At 36.3% G+C, this 24,301-nt stretch overlaps 1 protein-coding gene across 1 annotated transcript in view; it reads right to left on the bottom strand.

Moving 5' to 3' along the window:
• LOC144956519 (uncharacterized) overlaps window positions 1-23,811 on the bottom strand; it is a 133,814-nt gene extending 110,003 nt beyond the window's left edge. Inside the window, exon 1 of the mRNA XM_078887071.1 lies at window positions 23,478-23,811. Within this exon, the coding sequence (XP_078743197.1) occupies window positions 23,478-23,612 (135 nt within the window). The 5' untranslated portion in view covers window positions 23,613-23,811. The remainder of the gene's footprint in view (window positions 1-23,477) is intronic.
• Window positions 23,812-24,301: the final 490 nt, after the last annotated feature.

Below are 24,301 nucleotides of genomic sequence, written 5' to 3' on the forward strand. Positions count from 1 at the left end.
ACGGAGTACACACAATATCCAAAGCAATTCAAGTATTTGGAATGTTGAAGGAAAGTTGGATATCTAAAAAAAAACTGCAGACCAAAACCAAACTGAAACTGTTCACGAGTAATGTCCCTTCAGTTCTCTTGTATGGCACCGAATGTTGGAATACAACAACCAAATTAACAAATAAATTAGAATCATTTCAAAATAAATGCCTCCGAAGAATTTTAGGAGTATTTTGGAATGAAACTCTAAGAGAAAAGACGGATACGGTGAGCATAAACACGCAGATGGACATGTTGCCAGAACGGAGACAACTGCTCACAAAGAATGACACTCCGCTGGACAACTGATGGCAAATAACGAAGAAGCAGGCCCAAAGAAACCCGGAGAAGATCTATGGGTAAAAAATTTAAACGTGGCAGGTCAAACCTGGAACAACATTTGTGTCCATGCCGCCTACAGACAGAAATGGAAGTCTCTAGTAGATGCCTTGTGCGCCGAATTGCTCGACGAGGATAAGTCCGAAGAGTGAGTCTGAAGTATAATATATACTAAGCATCATGTCGCTTCGCTTTCACTTCCCTCATTAACCAGTTAACTATGGATAAACATGTATTTAAAAATTTGGCCAGAAAACTCGTCCTTCAAATATCTTTTGATTTAAATTACCTTCATCTTGACAAAAACTCTCATAGCTTGGACCTCATGAAAAAAATATAATGATTTATAATAATATATTTTCGTTTTTATTTATTTACCCAAAATATTTTATAACTTTAGAAGATTGAGCCAAGGCGTTTAGTTGCCAATATGTTGAGAAATTATATGTTCTATATCTCAAAAAGTTCCACTTTTTAAATTTGAATTGGAGTTGGTAAGTTTTATAGCGTTGTACATGAAATTGAGTCTGGAGTGGATATTACTTTATTCATGTCGCGTTTCGGGTAGGTCTTGTTTTCTTAGCCAAGTGTCCAGTTGAAGCAACAGCCTCATTGCTTGAGTAAGTATATAAAATACATTAGGGCAACCATTTCCACCCGACTGATTATCAATCGAAACGGTTCGATGTTTCAAGTTTGATCAAATCAACTTGTGTTATGTGTGTGTATTGTGTGAAGTAAGGGGTGTAACAACAAGGAGGACCTTGAAGAAAAAAGAGAAAATAGGGGAGGGGTAGAAAAATTAAGAGAAAAAGAGAAAGAGAGAGAGAGAGAGAGAGAGAGAGAGAGAGAGAGAGAGAGAGAGAGAGAGAGAGAGAGAGAGAGAGAAAGAATGTGTGTGTTCGTGTGTCATTGTATGTGGGATGTGTGAGAGTAACATATAATATATATATATATAATTATATATATATATATATATATATACATACATACATACATACATCATACATACATACATACATACATACATACATACATACATACATACATACATACATACATACATACATACATACATACATACATACATACAAACAAACAAACCTGCCTGCCTGCCTGCCTGCCTGCCTGCCTGCCTGCCTGCCTGCCTGCCTGCCTACCTACCTACTACCTATTACAACTACATACATACATACATACATACATACATACATACATACACACATACATACATACATACATACATACATACAAACATACATACATACAGACAGACAGACAGACAGACAGACAGACAGACACAGACAGACAGACAACAACAACAGACATACAGACAGACAGACAGACAGACAGACAGACAGACAGAACAGACAACAACAGACATACATACATACAATACATACATACATACATACATACATACATACATACATACATACATACATACATACATACATACATACATACATACATACATACATACATACATGTATTATATAATGTCCACATGATCGAACTCCAACGATCGGTACAGGGGGGTCAATGAAGTGAATGTCTCCATTGTAGAAAACATTCCTTTCCAGGTAAATGCGTGTTTTAAGTACATACTATGTATACATTTTCGAAGTTTTCTTTTTTCTGGTCGGGGTCCTGATGACTCACTTGGTAGCTCACTGGACGCATGAGCAAGGAGACTGGTTTCGATCTCGCTATTTATTTTTCTGACGCCTCCTGTCCTCCAACAATGAATAGGTAGTTGAGTCTGTTAGATCGAATGGGGAAAACTTTGCAAAGGGAGCAAAAATTGTTGCTGTCATCCGTTGAACGCAACAAGAACAACAACAAAAAAAGACCCAGCAAAACTTGGGTTACAATGACAATGGCTGCTCTAAAGGATTTTTCCTTATTGACAATCAGCGGACTAACTTTTCGTTCTGAAGCTCTTTAGAATAGCTTTGTTTCCTTGTTTGTTTGTTTCTTTGTTTTTTTTCGGGGTTATTTTTTTTTTTGGGGGGGGGGGGGGGGGGGGGGGGGGTATTTTGTTGGCGTTGTTTGTTTTGGGTTGTTTTTTGTGTTGTTTTTTTTTTGTTTTTTTTTTTTGTATTTTTTTGTTTTTGGGAGAGCTGTTTACTTGCTTTTTTTTTTTTTTAACGAGTATACGGCGCTTACGGTAATCTTGGGCCATGTCAGTGTCAGTAAAAAGGAAAAAGATGTTGAGGTCCAAATATTAGATTAACAATTAAAAGAGCACAAGAAAAAGACAGAAAATATGAGTTTAAATAGGGATCATAGTTAGATTCTAAGAGCAAATTAGCAATGAAGTTCAAGATCACCCTATAAGTCATTTCAAGACACAAACACAGCATCCAACAGACAAGAATGCATTCCAATGCTTAGTAACATGTTCCATAATAAAAAAGATCAACAGGGGAAAATATCATATCAAAAAAATTATACTGCTTTCGACTGTTTTCCTCTCAGCCAAAGAAGGACTACAGTTAGGAACAGGACATTCCAAAAACAAAGACAGAAAGCAGCATGGAAAAGGAGAACAGATATAATAAAGAGATAGAACACAAAGCTGTAGTGACCCCTTTGTTTACTATTGGAGGTCAAAAGTCCCCATTCGGACTGATATTGTGCCTTTGATCAAAATTATAAGATTTTAGTTTTGGGTTGGACTGATTCAATCAGGTCTTTTATTTCTAAGTCTGATTCTCTACCTTTTACGCTAAAATTTAATTTTTTTTTTAATTGAGCTTTATATAGCGCGATATCCATTAAATGTGCTCAAAGCGCTCTACAAGGGATCCCTGGCCAACAGCAACATTTAACATGTAGGACGGGACATGCCGCCTGTTAGGAGATATTACAATTTTTCGGACAATGACAACGCTGTTAACGGCCAGGTACTAATTTTACACCCGAGTACGGTGAGAGAAAGTGAGTAAAGAGCCCTTTCCAAGGACTCAACTATGTGCCGAGCGCGAGGCTCGAAACCAGGACCTTCCGATCCGAAAGTGAGTGTCATACCACAAGACCACATAGCTGCTAAAAGACTGTAAAGACATGCCATGTAATCGATGCCGTATGTTCAGTCTTTGGGTCAAAACAGCGATGGATAAATAAACCTTCCATCAGTATTGCCGCCAACCGGCAGACCATATTTTGTTTTATTTTGACTAAACAAGTTCCTCATCGATTAGGATGGCCGATTCCCTGATTTTCAAAATAAAAGAAAAATAATAAAAATAAAAGACCGATATCTCTTTGAAGTCTCCAGTTTGAGACTTCTCAACAAGTTAAAAGAAAAAAAAACTTGAGCTTTTATATAGTGCAATATCCACTAAACGTGCTCAAAGCGTATTACAAAAGGTCTCTGACTATCAGCAACACGTAACATGTAGAACGAGACATGACGCCTGTTAGGCGATATTACAATTATTTCCTACAGAGACAGCGCTGTTAACCTGAGAAAATGTGAGTAAAGGACCTATGCGCCAAGCGAGGCTCGAACTCAGGATCTTCCTATCCGAAAGCGAATGTCATACCAGAAGATCACATAGCCGCACAAGTTAAGGTCATCTTACTCATTCAACATTTGAAGTTTTACAAAACAATAAAATGTTTCGCCAGTGCGGGGCAGATTTATTTTATTAACTAGGTTACAGATTGATGGAGGAAAGTTGACAAGGGTTAAGGCGAGACTAAGGAATAAGACAAATGTTAAATCAACCATTATCCAAATTGACGTTGCTTGAAAAAGGCCTTTGAAAGTCTTTGGTATACCAGAACTCATTTCTAGCGTGATAATGTCCATCAAAATAAATAAACTATGATAAAGTCTCGGTAAAGAAACAGTAAATAGCGCAACCTCACAATCAATGTCAGCACATGTGAACCGAAAGAATGACTTTAATAACGAAAGATTAGTTAACTTGATCAATGAATTTAATGTTTTTGAAGATGCTTGATTTTAATATAAGAGAAGAACTGCCCTACGGAACTGAGCTCCCCAAGAATGAATGGGTAACACGGAACAGAGCACGGGCAAAAATTGGGAGAACAGCTGGAAGCATGAAAATGTGGGGGCTGGATAAGACTAGCTTTTGTACATGTGGATGCCCAGAGCAGACAATGGAGCACATCCTTAGAGAATGCCAGGATGGGCCCAGCTGCACTGACCCCCACTTAAGATTCTGCTCCACAGATGCTGTGGATTGGGTTCGGTATTGGAGCGACAAGCTATGATGACTAATATAAGGTTTGCGTTGATTATCTGTGTTTTATTGAGAGGTAAGAAAACCAAATGCCTTGTCTCATTACAGGATAAGGGATCGAACGCCATAAAAAAAAGACAACAGAATATGATTAAAGAAAGAGATTACAAAGGATAGAAGTAAATTTCATCCCCGCTGTGGTCTGCAGAGGAGAAGATACCTTTTGTCATCAACACGAGAGTTCTGAAAAGACAAATACCGCCGTTACTCTGAGAGAACACGTATTCAAAATTTTGACCAGAAAGCTCGTTCTTCAAATAGCAATCGATTAAAATGACAATCATCTTGTCAAAAGCTCGAAAAGTCCCATGTTTGAGAGTTTTTGACAAATGAAGGCAATTTTAATCGATCGATTTTTGATGAGTGTTTTTTTTTTTCCCAGAGTATCCCAGAGTACTGTATGGTCAGATCATTCAGGAATGCACATTAGGGATCGCAGAGTTGATCAAGTCAGTTGAGTTCAGGTACAGACACATACTAATGTTATCATGACGCCTAGAGCAAACCAAAAATTTTCTAGAATAACCTTAACTTGTAACTAATACTACGGCATAACAATAAACACTAGAATAATCTCAGAAAACAAATCCATAGGATTAGTCTGGCGGATTAGCGTGGATTATTGCCCTCCGTGATTGGACCCGTTCACAGATTTGCTACAGTTACTGGATTAATAATTAGATTAAGGCTTGGAATACGATTAGCGCAACCACCTCCCCCATGCAAGCCATGTAAATATCAATACAGTTTGCTCCACTTATCAGCCGCTCATGTATCCGCCAATTTTGGTTATCCACTATAATGGAATACAATTCTCAAAGATTCACCCACTCAGTTTATCATAAAACTGTCCTAGCTAGGTAAAATCAACAAATTAAACCAAAGAAAATAATTGTGTGAAAAAACTTTTTTGGACTATCATCCTTCTTTTTCAGCCATCTTAAAGCAGGGAGCGGATAGTTTCGAATAAGTGATTTAGACTGTAATCTACTACAAGGACTACCACAATATACAATTTCACCCTACCTGTTCAGGTGACCAGTTTTCCTCGCTAGGCTCCAGTTTTGCAGTTGAGGTATTCCCACGGGTTACGAAAGAAGAAGAAAAATCGAAGTCCGTAAGTACTCCAAAAATTGCAGGGCAAGATTAAAGAAATCCTCGTCGAACTTAATGCCAGATCTTGCCAGTGCTATTAATCACCAGTGGATGAAGTCACAGAATGGTCAAATCTAAAAAGGTTCTGGTATTTTTATGCCCGTGGTGAGAAATGTTTTTGAGAGCGGCTCTTAGTGCACTTTGTAACTGTTGACCAATAGTAATAAGCCACGGGGGTTGTCCTGCCTAGGAGAGTATAACAACTCTAGGGTTGGTGAAATGTGAGGTGAACAACAACGCTCTTAATAAGTAGGGATCCACAAGACACGTATTGACCTGTTGTTGTCTGTTGATTCAGTCAGATTTATTTATCATTAATGTGATAAAATGGAAACAAACAAATCCCTCTTCATCCATACAATAACTAGACTTGAACAATGAAAGTTCCAGATAGCACTCTTATTAAAGTCAACTGCTTATTCGATTTCTATTTTAACTACAAGCTGTATAACGATAAACAATTGTACATATTTACATTTAGATCCCAAGAAGACCAAAAAATTCTAAAACATAGAGTGAAAACCGTCCATAAACTGAGTGGAAATAAAATAGTGACATCATTTATCATTCACCGTCATAAAACAAGATTAAACAATTCTATAAGAAAAAAATTGAATTTGAATTTTTTAAACCTGAAAGAACTGAATACTAAAACACAACGAATTACATGAATAATTATAGGTACATGTTAAATTGATATCACATGAACACACGAAGAAAAAAGACAGACCTCTAGTCTTCACCAAACACAATATGTGAAATGAAAATAGGATAGTCCAGATAGTCTATTCTTGGTTGATTTTTAACTCGAATGGAATTAAGACATTGGGACTGACGGAGGTTTTCGAAAATCAATATCATTAATTGTTGTGGCTTTGTAATTATGGTGTTAATTAGACGGATATATGTAAACGTATAATGAAGGTAGTAACACACAGGTTAAACGCATTCAAGCACGTGAAAAAATGGCAAAAATTAATATTATATCAAGATAATAGCATAAGGTGGTTTAATTGTTTTCATTAAATGTTTGCTAAATAAACATAAATAATACATTTATTTCTGTCATAAATAACAAAAACCAAGAATTTATCTAGTTTATGTGACGTACAGTGGACGGGAAGCATTTTTACTGCCATTTGGATAGAATACTGAGACCACCTCAGAAAAAATTTCAATATATCCAGCAGGCCTGCTAATTAAGACTAAGAGTCCCCCCCCCCCCCCCCCCCCCCCCCCCCCCCCCCCCTCCCCCCCAAAAAAAAAATATTTTTTTTTGAAACAAGTCCGTTCGATGTGATTTGGGTGTTTACCAATGCATCATTGGAATCGGAGTCAAAACGCTGTTGATGCAAGATTTTATGTTGTATTAGAGTGAAATAGAAGCCCACATATGAAGATTTATACTCTAACGTCTTCTTATGGAATGCTTCTCTCTATTCCAAGAACTCTCTCTCTCTCTCTCTCTCTCTCTCTCTCTCTCTCTCTCTCTCTCTCTCTCTCTCTCTCTCTCTCTTAATTTTATCTAGTTGTTTTTCTAGTATGGACCATATCATCATGTAAGATATATCATCTGAACAGCAAATTTTTCAAGTTTGCGGCGCTTGGAACACTTTTCGGTAGTTAGGCAGATGGTAAATTATACAAAAAGAGAATTATATAAATTTAAATGTACTGGAGGAAAGATAAGACATACAGGAATGGTTGTTAAAGAGGATGGGGGCAGGAATCAATCAATATGTCCGTCCATCTCGCCCCTAAAGTCGCATATCATGGCACGGCATCCCCATCAAAAGGAAGACGCGCAGATGGTTCCGACTACACACCCACCCAAAGATGTCTACGATATACAATATCATCTCTCTTACAGTGTAATATTCAATCTCATTAAAATCACACAGACTCACATCCGTCTGCTTCTTTAATAGTGAAGGGGTTCAGAGATGGCATGGGCAAAGCCTTACAAAGGCCCGCAACATCATAAGATAGACTCTAACATGGAATCGGAAGAAGGAAGAAGACCAGGAAGGCCAAGGAATAGTTTGCGAAGAATCACGGTGGAGGAAGCAAGGAAATGCAAGGAGAAGACAGGCCAAGGAAGAGTCAAATGGCGAAGCATCATTGATGGCCTATGCTCTGACTGGGGTTAAGGACTTAGTTCAAGTAAGTCCTGGGCAAAACCAAACCTTCTTATTCTGAACATTAGAATGTGACTGCTTCATTCACTAATTTATTCCATATTTGATAATCGAATATACACTTTTCTGTTTACACACGATCTAGAATTTATTTCTCTCCCTCTCCCTTTCTTACCCCCCCCCCTTTTTTTTTCTCACTCCCCCACCTTATTTTTATCTATCTATCTATCTATCTATCTATCTATCTATCTATCTATCTATCTATCTATCTATCAATGTATCTGTGTATATTTTCTTAACACTCTAAATCGCCATTTTATTTGCATCCATTGAAAACGTTGAATTTACAACTGAATCATTCATGCATGTCAATCAATCTCAAAGGGTATAAAAAGGATGAGGATCATTTTAATCCATCGTTATTTGAAGGATGAGTTTTCTGGCCATTTTTTTTATAAACGCATTTTTTTGTTCAGAATCGACGCCAACTAAAGATGGCCCAAAAACTGGCGAGTTAGGGGGCACGGTTACTTTGCAGCCCATAAGGCTTTTTTTTTTTTTTTTGTCCCAATAGAATGGAGTGGAATATGTGAGTATTATGTGTGTTTATTAACACTCCTGATAACACACCGCTGTTTTTTATGTCTATTTAATATCCTTGTTGATTATAATGTAGAATACTCTGTGTCGGTTTGAGTGTTAGTCATTAAACCAATAGAACCTTACAATTATGCTTTATCAGATTTGCAAATATACACACGTACAAGAAAAAGCATCCATTTCACTATTAAGCAGTCAGTTATATAATAAATCAACAATCCCAACGGAACATACTACAAAGGCTAAATAATCCAATCAACAATTTATTAATTATACTAAGTAGTAAATAAAAACACAACAATAAATCCGTATAAAGCGATCATAGAATTAGTAGTAAGGCTCCGTCACAACAATCCCAGATACAACTCTTGGGTCAACAGACTAATTACTAATACTATTACTACTAATATAGCTAAGTCATTAAGATACCCAAACAATGTGGCACGAAGGAGCTTCTAATTCTCAAACGACATGTGAAAGTCTCAATTAAGTCGGAGAGGCACTAGTAGTGACCTTCCTCTCCTAACGGCAAAATACTATTCCAATAACAAAAACGGTTGGTGGAGACTGTAATGCCAAGAGTCAATCAAACCTATAATGCGATCGGAGCTAGGAGGGAGGAAATAATCTGAACACATATTTATTCAGAACTAGCCTAGTTGTATAACAATTGTCAACTATGCCTTGTTTTATCAAACATGCTGTTTGTTTACTAATAATATTTTCGCTTTAAGTTTCATGATAAACAATCTTGAACAAGGATCTTTTGATAAGCACTCAACTTGTCTAGAATATTTGAAATTTTTGAGAGAAACTTTGAAAAATTACGGATATGATGTTGATTTTATTACAAACAATGATTGAATTCGGTTGTAATCTACTAGAACCGTACATTTGATGAATAACAACCAATCTAGATAATATTATTAAAATAATCAAACAAGAGTCCCAAGTGACGGTAGTTTAATGTCTTGTGGAAGGGTCGATACTTCTTCATTCTTATTTAAATTGATACGCCAAAACTAAGGTTATCTTTGGAAAATATATGCCTTTAACCAACACACATTATTGTCAATATATAATCATGCTTTTTTCTGTTAACTGAATCAACAACAACGATAAAAGACAAAGATAGACTGTTGATGACACAAACTACTAAAGCGCAGTTACACATAACATAGTCGTTCTCATTGCGCTTCCTGAGCTGAATTGGTTAGAAAGCGATGGATATATCACAGAATATTATTTCCTGAAGAATTCAACAGACCCAATCAAAACACAAGTCATAACAGAAAGTGTCTCAAACAATAAGTTGTCGTCATCAGCAAAGAGAACGTACATTGCTGGTTTACAAGAATTCTCTTACATAGACGTGTTGTTGGAGTTGTAGTAACACTAATAATAGCGGTAGTAGTAAAAGTAGATGTGGTGATAATAACAAAATTATGAATAATAACAATAAGTTCCATACACAACACTACAATCTAGCTGATTGGTTTTATTACAGTGGCAAGACAAAAAGACCGAGACGGAAGGAAGAAGAGGAGTAAGAAAAGAAGGACAAGAAGTAGAAGAAACAGTGGGACTGGTATCTAATGCGATCAAAGCGATGCAACTGGCCTGCCTGGCACTTAGACCGTCTCCTCTAAGTCGAAAAGCAGATCAGATCAGATATTAAAGGGAAAGAAACATTGAAGGAGACAGGGTTGGGGGTGGAGAGGACACCGCTAGGGCACAGAGATCAAGACAACTGGTCATTCCTAACGTCAAGGAAGAAATCCTGTAATTGACCTCCGATACTTTGAGGTTATTTTGTGTCTGTATTGGTCATCTTCTCCTGTCTCAATTTACCTGTCAATGCGACATTCGGTCCAATCACCTACTGATCAATAATCAATAACCACTTGATCAACCAGACAATCTTTCTAATAAACGTAACTTTGTGCACAAAAGCACAAAAAAATTGCAATTCTTAGCAGAAAAAAAAATCCTCTTAATCTATCGATAGATTCAAATGACGCACTGCTTGTTTTAGATATCGAGAGATAAAAAAAAACCCCAGTAAAATCCAACAATTACTACGTGTTCTATTTAAGACAGGAAACAAGAAAAAAAGACACCAATAGTTTATTTGACACTATGCAAAGAGAAACGGTGAAGAATTATCATTAGGGACAGATCTACGCCAAGATTTGTCAAGTTGGCGGTCAGTTTATTTGATGTGTGAACTAACCGTTTTCCATCGAAAACTATTTTTAAAAACGTGTTGTCAATGTGCGGCAATATTGTTATGTTACAAAGTAAAACAATCGCATGTAGTGAAAATGGCGAAAAATCCTGCGTTAAAGAGATTAGTCAGACTAACTTGTCAACTTTAACAAAAAACTTCTTTTTATTTTGGTAGAAATCGATTACTTCAAATATCGATCGATTAATAAGTCCTGAGTTATAGACTTTTGATATTTTGATATGTCAGGGATAATCTTAATGGGTGCACCTTGTTTCATCGACAACTGAACTCGTGTCATATCTTTTCATAAACACTGGTGAGTCAAAAGACAATAAACAAACTTTAAAGAGAGAAAAAAAAACAGTACTTATTTATTCATTGTACAAACCCAGGATAGAAATAGTCGAGTCTTCACGGTTTCAACTGTTGTACCATACTCAGAAATTATGGAAATGACATAGTTTTATTTACGTGGGTCACTGAAGACTTTTTTAACTGACTACGAAGGAGTAGAAATACAGTCTTGAGATTTGCATATGTTTCAAAATCATTTAAATTGAGAATGCTAACAAAATTCTGGCATTTTTAATACTTGGTTAAGACGGACCTACAACTTTTTAAACATCAATTGTCAAAGGTGGATGAAATGTTGACACAGTTATTATTTAGAGAAAAAATGAGGAAATTGAACTTGGAGCATTAATAACATTTCTCTATCTCCAAGGCAAACTTTTGAATATATTCTTGGTGAAACGACAGGAGTTTACGGCGACACTAGCCCAAAATGTGTTGTAATAAAGTGTTGGTGCAAGCGTTTCAAATGTGGCCACGTGGCCATTAATGATGCTCTTCGAGAAGATTGTCCAGTGCTGGTCATGACTGTAGAAAATGCTGCAAAAGTGAAACGGATTGTATTGAATAGCATATGACTTACGCTGAATAAAATTACTAATGGTACCTGCTTGAGTACTGGCTTAGTTGAAAAAATATTTCACGAGTATTTGAATAGGTTCAAAGTGCGTTCCCTGCCTACAAAGAGAATTGAGAAATCAATGCAGTCAACAATCATTGATCAACGTGTCTAATGAAATGAAAATCCAAACTTTTACAATCATTTGATGACAATGGATAAGACGTGGGTCTATCATTTTGAATATGTTTAATGCAATGGGAAACTCTGAGAACATGTGTATGAAACAGTGCTAGACAAAACAGAAAGAAAAATAGGAGAGGAAAATTATCTAAAAAAAATAGCTTCCCTTGACCAGTCCCTGCTGCCAATTTGTTACTTTCAAACGGAAAACTCCATCTTTTCCTCCTCCAAAGAAGGCATAAGTTCAAATTTCCTCTGGAAAAGTGATGCTCTCCGTTTTTTTAGACCAGGATTATGTGGCTGTAAAAGACTACCATCAACAAGGTCATACTATCAATGGCGACCACTGCTCCAACTTATTGACGAGACTGAAGGAAGCATTAAGATAAAAAAAAATGTCGAGGAAATATGAGGAAATGAGTCCTTTTGCTCCATGACGACGTGCCAGCACACAGATCCCAAAAGCATTTTCGACACGTTGGAAATATGAATACAAATAGGCTACACCTACCTTATCCCCCTATTTGGACACATCATACGTTTTATTCACAAAATTAGAAAACAAGCCTTGAATGGCAAGCGAATGATGATGTAATTAATGAAGGGCTTTTGAATGTCATACCCCGATGGTAAAAACGTTGTTGTGGCTGGTGATTGTGACGAAAAAAAAAAATGTCTCTACACAAAATTTTAGCATTGAAATTTCATTCCTCTAAGGTTGGGTAGCAATTTTTTAAAAGTTTGTCGAACGCTCTTATTGAAGAAGTCAAGACATCTAATTAGGAAAACATGTACATATATTAACCCTCTTCTTACCACCTACAGCAAAATCATCACATTTGTTACGACACAATGTACATTTTTTCTTATTCAGATTTATTTTGTACATCATAAAATTTGAAGAATAGTCTTTGTTTGATTAATAAAAACATAAAATTGTTTTGCAGAGAGATTGTTTGAGTTTTATAAAATCATTTTTTTTCTGCTGGGTACGCCTGCCATTTTGGGAAAATACTGAAAATGGTCGGTAAGGAGAGAGTTAATGTTTCTCAGTGTGGTATTCCATGGACAACATAGAGGATGGGTAATGTAAGCAGATAATTATAGAGTTCAGTGCACTCGATTAAATTGTTCTCACATTATAAAATAAATAATTTTATAAATAAAATTCCCTTTATTTATCCCATAGGGGGAAATTTGCCTCTAGGATCTATTCCAAGGGAAGACTGGAATAACCCAGGTGTCAGCCGCAGTGCAGAGCCGCAAATTGAGCTATGGCGAGGTGACTTGCTCAAGGCCACACAGCACAGCGGCGGGTGATCGAACTGGGTACCTTTCGGGGTAGAAGCAAAGACCGTATCGCTGAGTCACGCTGCCCCGATTACTTCCCAGGAACTGGCCAGATGCCCGACACATTCGAGAATCGACGTTTGTCGATGAAACGAGGTGTTGTTTTGTTGTTGTTGATGTTGTTGTTATTGGTTTGTTTTTGTTTTGTTTTGTTTTTTGGCAAAAATAAAAATAAAAATTTAATAGTGTTTGTCAGAGTACAGTCGTTTTGTCCGTCCTCAACGCGAACCACTTAGTGTTACTCTATGAGTTCAATAAAGTAACAGGGTAGTGACAATGATTGGCTTTTAATTACATTTTTAAAAAAAAATTATCAGCATTAGCGAATTTGTATTGATAGTGGCGTGGCGTTAAACCGAATTGCTTTGTCCTTTTCTTTCACATGCTCATTTCCCCCATTGTTTAAATATCTAATGCTAATAATCAGTATGACATTGGGATCATCGCAGAGAATGGAGTTTGAATTATGACCAGAAGGAAACCACTCTTGTTAAATTACATTTATATTGGTGGTGGTGGTGGTGGTGGTGGTGGTAGTGGTTGAAAAAAAAGAAGAAGAAGAAGAAGAAGAAGAAGAAGAAGAAGAAGAAGAAGAAGAAGAAGAAGAGAAAGAAGAAGAAAGAAAAAGAAGAAAAGAAGTAGTAAAGAGAAGAAGAAGAAGAAGAAGAAGAAGAAGAAGAAGAAGAAGAAGAAGAAGAAGAAGAAGAAGAAGAAGAAGAAGAAGAAGAAGAAGAAAAAGAAGTGGGAATCAACTATTGGCGCCAAAGGAAAACAGTATTTTATAGCTGTTTATTAATTAGCCCATTACGTTAAAAAAAATGAAATAAATATGCTATTGCTAATTTCACAAACTTACATACATTCTAAGCAATCTCCTTTAAGAATTTCAATTAAGCCTCCTGAACAACCACTTCACAATATCAAAATTGCTCAAAAGTCAGAATTTGGCAATCAGGAAAAAAATACGAACTTATTACTATAAATAACAAAACATGCTATAAAAGCTGTCAAGAATTTGAAAGATTTCAAACACGCGACTGATGTCCCGAGCACCGTTGCTAATGGCAACAGGAAAGACTACACAAATACGTCCAAAGTCCGCCATTTTGTCCTGACCTGTCACGAAGTAAGCTTGGTGCACGTTTGTATATAATTTACACACTTGCACTTTGTATTTCCAACGTGATTTTGACAGAGGCCAATAAGGTAAGCTTAAAAGGCGATGGTGTTGACTTATTATATTTTTTTTCAAACATAGTTTTTAAAAATGTATGTACTTTGGAACGAAACGGACTTGTGGACTCATATATAATATATTTGTGATGGTTCGTGATTAACTCCCCAAATGCACTACACAACATACATCTCCACCATCTCTGTTTGCCTTAGCTTGTTGGACTGTCTTTTGGTATCACGCCGTGCCCCCCTCTTTGCCGTTACTCATCTCGACTAGAATGCAGAAAATTGCTGATGTTATGACCAATAACAAACAAGAACGGAAAATGTCGCTCAAGTCGATTTTGTGAACAGTGATAATGTAGTATAATTAAGCTTTTGCTGATTTACAAGTGTAAAGATGTTTATACTTTCGTGAGAATTGGGTTTAGAGGGGGAATAATAAATAACGTTTAAGTCCTCCCAACAACTTATTATTATGAAAAAAAAGAGCTTTGCTGTGTTTGAGTTTGTATTTTTTTTTTTTACGGTTTTGTAATCTTGTGAATGTGTGGTAGTGTAGAAAATCGCCTTAGAGAATCGACGAGGGATGCATGACAAGAGGTTTTGGGGGAAACGGTAATAGGATCACACCAACTAAATCTGTGTTTTGTGGTGATCTAGGAACGAGATAGGAAAACAACGCACGCTAAATGCTTCGATCGACTGCTCACAGCAAACTGAAATGCCCCGAGGATGGAAAGATCCAATGGTTTTGTACTATAAAATTAGTCATACCAGAAAATTAGACCCGACAAAGCATATAAAGGATTTTCTTTACTGTATTTCTTTATATTTTCTTTTTCGAAAGATTCCCCATCCTCGGTTCCAGACACTTTTCTCTTGTAATTAAAATGAATTATCCCGATATTTTTTGTGGATTTTTTTGCTGCTTTTTTTGTGAATGTGACTTTTTCTAAAAATAATATTAACCCAAATAATAAGATAGTCCTGTTTGTTTGAATGCAAGATTTTTGTATACATATAAAGGAACCTTAATAGTCGTATGCTGTTTTTAAAAAGAGTTTTGAGAATATGAGTCCTAATACGAATTTGGAAAACAATAAGCCCATTTGTCAATATATGGTACAAGTTCTGTATAAATTAAAAGCAGTATATAATACAATGTTATGTAAGGCAGAGGAAAACAATTAATGAGAAATATTTTTCTTCTGAATGATGATTTGCTGAAGTAAAGAAAGGTTGACTTTATTAAACATGGTCTTTTCCCTTTGAACACATTATCTACAATGTCGAATAAAAAGTAATTGTGTGAGGAACGTTCAATCAATTCTGCAATTTACAACAACAAACATTTTTGGTAAAAGTAACAGGAAACAATTCTGAGGATCAAGCACTGGAGCAAGTAAAGTCTTTACCCGTAGCTCATAAAATACTTTTAACGTATGATAAATATTCGTCAGGAAATTTTGCGTTTCCAATCATAAGGGCCATGTCTCATGCTTCTGCACAAATGCCAAGTGTATGGACTTCATGCAGTCGTTAAATCCGGGTACAAAGCTGTATTATGTCATTCTATATTCAAATCTCAAACCAAAGAGAAAGGTTTTACGGCGCTCGTATCACATTCAGGCCATATCAGTACCAGTAAAAAGGAATAAGATGGGATAGTCAAAAATTCTAGAATTAAAATTAAATCACAACAGAAAAACAAGACAAAGGAAAGTGACCCCCTGCCCACCATAGGAGGTCAAAAACTCCATTCAGAAATCGACGAGAACCTGTTATAACATGAAAATCCGTAAGCTTTTGAATCAAACTAGCTTGTATCTTATTACATGAATTTATTGGCGATCTAGTTGAGAAAGTGACGAACTATATTATGTTCATCATTGAGGGTTGACTTATGTCGAGGAGGAGGAGGAGGAGGAAGGCGAGTTGGGATGATTTTAATCGATCGATAGCCTGACATTTTCCGTCCAAAATGTTTTTAAAAATATACACAAATTATTTTGTCAGTGGACGACAGAATTACTAAGGCTCAAATGAAAATTAAAACAATCTAATGCTGTGAAGAGGACGGAGAAATCATAATATGAAAGGTACTGGGCAGTCTGAACCATGGATAACACATGACCTACTAGTGATCTGTGGTCTGAACTAGTCGGTTTATGTCCGACCTCATTGCCAACCATTTCGGTACGAGTTCAATAAATGGCAATTGACCGGGATTGAACGATTCAGGATTATCTTCATTAATTCTAATAGACAGTGGCATGGCACACGACAAACTTGCTCTTTTTTCCGTCTATCTTTTTTTTTCCTATCAGATCGTTGATTTTCATGTTTGGAGATAAATTAATATCATTTGATTTTTTTTAAAAATTTAATGCATCATAACTGAACTCTGGGCGCATTGCGTCCATACGCTTTAGAATTTGATATAGATGACAGGAAAACAATCTCTCCTGCATATTGACTTACAATTACATCAAACAGCTGGATTGGTTTTGAGTTTTCATGACTAATTATGAATATGTCCTTTTGTCTTGAGCTCCGATATACGTTCAACTTGGTGACCTAGAGTGAAAGTAGAGTGTGTAGAAACAACAAATATTGACAATCAGCTAAACACCTGGTACTCGCCTTGTCGCCTGACCGGTACACAAGTCACACGCGATGACATGAGTCATTGCTATTTTGAGTGCCCAGTCGAATGCTCAAACAAACAAAAAAGGAAAGAAAAGGTGAAGGAGAAAGAAGAAGGAAAGGATAAGAACATCAACACTTCCTTATCTTTTTGCAATATTTCTAACAACTGAATATAACATAACAATCAAACTGCAGAACTATTGAACATTATAGAACACAAACTGTAGTCCATTCTGCAAGTGGCAAATGACACACTATTTAAACATCAATGCTATACTGTAAATAACAGCATTGTTTTGTTTATTTGCCTTAACAATACCATCCTTACATCTCTCAATCGTCTTTAATATCTCATTCATCGTGTTTTGTTGACAATGGGGCAAACCGAAAAGTTCACTTATATTTGTCTTTGTATGATAAATTGAAGATTCTAGAACATTTCATGATTGTTATTTATTACAAATATCACGACACTCAATCTGCATTGGTACTTAGATACTACAAATATTATCACAACGCTCTAGAAAAGCAGTACTATTATAAATAGAGCTATACAACGCTCTAATTGCAGTGCAACTGCAAATAACAATACTGGGTTAATAGACTATACTGAAAATAATAAAACGAACAATCTGTAATTCTAATGCAAGTAAGAAAACGAAGTATTTTCATTACTGCAGCAATAAATATCAAAACTGCAATTTTTGCCAATAGCTGCTCTGGCCTTGTTTTAAATGTAAAATGTTACAATGATTACCCTTTTGATCAATTGCTTTGCCATGTTTACAGAAATAGATTTAATCTCATTGCGCAAGTGTAGATCAATATGGGAGAAATAGCCTAAGTTTAAAGAATTCCCGGAGAGAGAAAAAATAATCATGTGGGACTGGGAACTAAAAATAACATTTTTATCACTTAAATCTGAAAATTTACACAACATTGCGGCGTTTTTTAAAGTCGGCCGAGATCCTCTGATCAATTCTCAATATAGTCTTCACTTTGCAAACAGTAATTCGTCTCAAGCATGGTCAATAAAAATGGTCTGTAATTTTTTGGTAAATTTTTTGTTTTGTGCACCTAAAAAAATGATTTTGATATAACATCGATATTGGATATTCACAGTTTCAACATTAAAAAAAACAACAAAGCTCAGACTGATTTGCGAACTAATCATTGTTAAAGCACTAACTTTTTACCGTTACAGTTTCATGATATTGGTAGGATATTCCATAAACTGCTGTAACATTTGTATATTTATTTGTAACGTGTATTGAGCATCACACAGTGATGAAAATGCGCGAAATAAATGCCATGTATTATTATTATTATTATCATCATCATCATCATCATCATCATCATCATCATCATTATCATCACACCACTACCACCACTACCACCACCACCACCACCATCACCACCACCATCATCTCATCATCATCATCATCATCATCATCATCATCATCATCATCATCATCATCATCATCATTCATCATCATCATCATCATCATCATCATCATATTATTATTATTATTATTATTATTATTATTATTATTATTATTATTATTATATTATTATTATTATTATTATTATTATATTATTATTATTATTATTATTATTATTATTATTATCATTAAACTATTCTTAAAGGTTTTTAGTAGCATGGCTGTGCGATATTACACCAAGTCAAATACATCACGGAAGTGCCACCCCCCCCCCACACACACACAACCTTCGTCAAAAGGTATATAAATATCATCTGAAATTACATTAGAATCTCAAAATAACACGTTGTGTCCCTCACAAAATCAGTCCTCAAAAAATAATTGTTTTGATGGACTCGACTATGCCAAACCAATTAAAACACGTGTCGTGCTAGCGTGCATGTGTGTGTGTGTGTGTGTGTGTGTGTGTGTGTGTGTGTGTGTTCCAAAATACGAGGTCTATTTCAGAAATAACCATCTTATTTCTGTAGAGTCTACAAATCTTTACCCATGATATACCTAAAGTTTCAAAGAACACTATTTCAGAAATTGATTGTACAATTTTAAAAGGACTTTGTCGTAGGGGTTTGAATTTTAAAATATTTGTTTTCCCTCTATGACAAGACTTTTCCCAGCAAAATGGATGTCACAAATTTTAAAGAATCGTTTTTTTAGATTTGATATCCGATTAATCTTTAAGTTTTGGTTCTTTTGGGGAAAACCTCTTTCGATATCTACCAAGATCTAACCCCTACCATAGTCGATCATGCTCCGGCCTTTAGTAGATACATGGTGAATAAAAGAATATCAAGCTGGCAGAACATTCCTTGAAGATGAATTGAGCTCTGGATGTCAGCATGTAGAAGATGCATCAATTGCCATTGTCACGACAACGGTTGAGAAAGTAGTAGTCCTTCATAGCCACCAGCTGTATTCTCTATGATAGCCACTAAGCACACAGAGCCGGAATTGGCCCAGTGAAATAGACAATAGCAATTGCTTGCTACCCTTTTGATAATACGCTAGTCTATTGAAAAGTTCTGTCCACCAGATCTAACAGATCCAGCTATCCAATCACTGCTGGGTGGACAAAGGGTCAGATTAAAATCTTGACTTTACCTGGGCTCGATCTCGGTCGTCATTGCATGTGAAGCTAGTACTCTATCAACTGAGCTATCGGGACCCCTTCCCCCATACACATACACACACACACACACACACACACACACACACACACACACAAACAAACACACACTCACTGTGAGTAGGATAATCACACCCGACGTTGAAAAGGCAGTCAATTGTTTGGTTAGAATCAAATAGACCACCTCAGTAAAAGATTGTCGCAATCATGGTATACTGAAGATCATACACAATATCTTTATTGACATCAAAGGCATTATCTTATCCGGGCTTGTTACAACAGGCAATACTAATACATACTGTAAATGCAAACAATTACAAAATAGTCATTCAAAACAACTTAGTGGCAGTCGAGGCAGGCTGAATTTTTGGGATGTTTTTCCCTTTACTTTCCAATCTTGCTTTTTCTAACATTGTTTCAAACACAATTTTTCCTATATTTATCTTACACAAGTGCTTGCTACATAATTTGTCACTGAGACCCTGTATTAGGTTTTCAAAATATTTTAAAACCATCCTGAACACAACGCCATTGCGCGCACAGCCAGGGTAGTGACGGAACTTTTGTACTCAAACAACTAAGATAATTTATTGGATCACCCTCGATTCTACGTCATCTGACGTCAGTTTGCATTTACATTTTTCCTAATATAAAGAAACATACTTAGGGAACACATTTTTCATCAGAGGATGAGATTATTTTGCCAACAAAGATCGTTTTAAAAGAGTTGGAAAACAATATCCATGGGACTTCATTTGACACCAGGCTGCGTCGGTGGCAGAAATGTGTGGACAACGGCTGTGAATTGTTGAGTAGCTAACACAAAAGAGGTACTTTGGACCATAATTGATGGTGCTGTGTTTTGTGGTTTTTAAGATATAACAAAAAGAAATTTGTGTATTGAACAGACCTCATAGACATCTAATTCATAACTCAAAAAACAAATTATTGACCGTCTCGGAATTAAAAAAAAAGAGCTTTTATATAGTGCAATATCCACTAAACGTGCTCAAAGCGCTTTACAATGGGTCCCTGGCCAACAGCAACACGTGACATGTAGGACGACACATGACGCCTGTTAGACGATATTACACATTTTTCGGACAGAGACATCGCTGTTAACGGCCAGGTACTATTTTTACACCTGAGTACGGTGAGAGAATGGGAGTAAAGAGAACCACTGCCAGCTTCCGATCCGAAAGCGAGTGTCATACCACAAGACCACATAGCCGCACGTAGACCGTCTCGGAATACTTTGTTCAAAATACTTCTTTATTTTTTTTTTTAGAGTTTAGAAATTATTGCATTTATTACTTGTACAACAAAAGTTGCCAAATTTATATCAACGGTTTTAATATGTCTAACTGCGTCATCTCAATTAAAATTTGGTAATTCGGTGTTTTGTGCCTTGGTGACGTCATCTTTTCCACATCATCCAACTACTCAGTCTCAGCTTAAGCTCTTCCAGACATAATTGAAAAATAAACATTGGATCATCTTTAGGCAATCAAGACAAAAACTGTTCAATGTCTTTCACAAAGTCAGTCAATCAACAAGGATGAAATATTCAAGCCAATACGTTGTTAATTATTTTAAAACACCAGACTGGCACAAAGCAGCGAGGATTTAATAGTTGACGAAAATCAAACTGCCTTTCTGAAAAGCCAAATATATTTAAATGTATAATTGTAAACTTCCACAAACAGAGTAAATTAAATGCATGTTAAAAACTCATTAAGCTCATCAGCACTTGTGATTTAAGAGGATTGGAAAGATAATCCCACAAAAACGCACAAGTAATAGGACAAAGGCAAGTTTATTTTGTTATTAAAATATTGTCTTGCTAAAATGATCTGAAAAAAGTAAGGGATTAAAACGGATGACTTATATAAACCAACAGATTGGAGGGGCTGAACCGTGCCTGTGTGCCACCAATGGATCCACGTGTGCCACATACCCCTAGTTATTTCTTGGACGCTGGTACACTGTGCTACAAGCGATTGCTTGGCTGTTTAGTACAGGATCCGCCACCTCTTAGCGACACAAACTTGTTATTTCTTCTACCGAAACATGTTATTTTATCGCCGAGAACAATACAATTTTTTTACAAGTCGGTGGAAATATGAAGCGTCGGCTAAAAAGGATGGGTTGAATGGAAGGTTGGCGGGTTGGCTGGTGGATGGGCCAAAAACAAAAAAGAAATCGCCATCTTGGATGATTGCAGTGTTTTACGGGCATGGAGTGTAGACACACGTGACTGGGACGGAAGGTGGACACGCCCACCGGAAGATGACAGCTTTTGTTAGAACTGCGCGTGCGCCGTGCTCACAACCAATAACTCACACCGAGGGCTTCAATAGTAGCGCGGTCACAATATAAAAGGTGGGGCGGGGTGTGGTTGGAAGACAGGGATAGTTATGAAGTTGGTGGAAGAATATTTGATGGTGGTGGCGGAGGTGGTGGTGAATGGAAATTGTTAGACGTGAAAAGGGGAAGACTACAACAGTGGAAAACTAGTGAAATAGTGAGTTTACGGTTAGGCTACTAGCACTGTAGCAGAATCATCATCAACAGTAACGGAAGAGTGAGTGCCAATGTTTGTATTCAAGATAATGACATGATTATCCTCCTGCTTTCACAGTCTCTTGTCGTGTCATACAAAATTATAGAATGGCTTTTCAAGAACTGACACCGCGCCGACGCAGCTCAACCTTCTGCCATGTTTTTTGGAGTAAGAAAAACAAATCGGGTCTAATGAAATCCTTCACGACGGAGTCAAGAAAAGCAAGCATCTTTTGATAGACTTGCAGACAGATTGAATGAGTGAATGGGTGACTGAATCTAAAGAAGAGGATGAGGAGGGGGTTTGATTAACCAGACCGCTATTTTGTTCCAATCTGGTCGATCTTTCAATCCAACACCGCAGACAAATTGAAAAGGGATTATTTCATTTTGAGAAAATGCGTTGTTAATAGCGTCATTTATTTCGAGTGTCGTTCACGTCATGTTGTAACACTTGGCTGTCACTAATGGAAAATAACCGGCGGCACTTCATTGTTGACTTCTTTGACATGTCCGATGACAAAAATTTGTCATTAGTCTTTAGAGTTTTATTAATAACGATAACTATTTGTGTCATTCTAGATGTAGTAACGAATATGCACATGAAGTACACACACACATATACACAGACACATACACACACATTTATATACATATTTATCATACCTATATATAAAATATATATATATATATATATATATATATATATATACTCCCTGTCCACTTCACACACACACACACATTTATATACATATTTATATATACCTATATATATATATATATATATTATATATATATATATATATATATATATATATATATATATATATATATATACTCCCCTGTCCACCCAGGGAAGATTGGGTAGCTGGGTATGTTACATATGGCAGAAAGTAGTTTGCGATATACTAGTGTCCTATCCAAAGGATAGCAAGCAATTGCTATTGTCCGTTGCACGCTAATAATGCGATGCGTTTAGGTAAAATACCCACAACGCCCGCCAGCCTGATGTAGCATACCAATACACAACACTGTGTTACGTAACCTTATGATCGTTTATAGCCGTCTGATTGATATAATTCAGTGAGAACTAATCATTTAAATAGCTGTCTAAAAACAATAGAATGGAACTGAGTGACGTCAATTTCGTTTCTTCCATAGAAACCGGGATAGACTCCGGCTCCGTGGCTTTTGAAGGAATACGTACTTTATCATCCATACAATCTTTTTTTCCTATGCTTTGCTTACCTTATCTGCATCCAGCTCCTCTTTCTCAATGTTAGTTATGTCTGTCAGACATTGCTTTGACTTATTGTTGGTGCAAACCAACATCCTTGACAGAGCAATGCCACTGCCCTGACTCGAATCATCAATAATCCCCATGGTTAAAGTGTTACACAAAATTATAAGTTTTTAAATCAACCTTCCAAAGTCAAATAAGAGAATAAAACCGAGAGCTTGCAAATGAAAACAGTTAAAATTGATCGTAAAAGCACAGTGTGGACGTTGTAAGGTCATTTGATATGGGCACACGAGATACAAAATCAAAATGTGTACAATGAAGAGACATGCTACACACTACACACACAAAACACAGACAGACAAACACATATAGCACACAACACAAGTAGACACCTTGGTGCTCATAGGGCTGTGAGGAGTTTTCATAAACAATAAATTTGTACCGTGTGGCGATACTGCCGTACTTTGAAAATAAAACAACACGTTTTAAGAATTTTAGCCAGAAACTCGTTCTTCAATATCGATCGCTTTAAACGAATCAATTCTTGGTAGACACTCTCAAACCTGAGACTTCGATATTTTAAGGACGAGTATTCTGGCCAAAATATTCAAAACGTGTTTTTTGTTTGTTTTGTTTTGTTTTTTTTTTTTTTTTGTTTTTTTCTCAAAGCATAGTAAGTTAAAATAGATACTTAGACAACCATGCCTCTCGGACAGTCGTCATTATGTACACAATATCAGTGATTGGTTAATATAGCAAACTACACATGCTTTACTATCGATGGTATGTGTCTTAGTAAAATACTCACTGTTCTACCGTTTGGTCAATA

Source organism: Berghia stephanieae, chromosome 1, assembly GCF_034508935.2.
Source record: "Berghia stephanieae isolate SIO BIC M18660-M18661 chromosome 1, UCSD_Bste_1.3, whole genome shotgun sequence".
Lineage (NCBI taxonomy): Eukaryota > Metazoa > Mollusca > Gastropoda > Nudibranchia > Aeolidiidae > Berghia > Berghia stephanieae.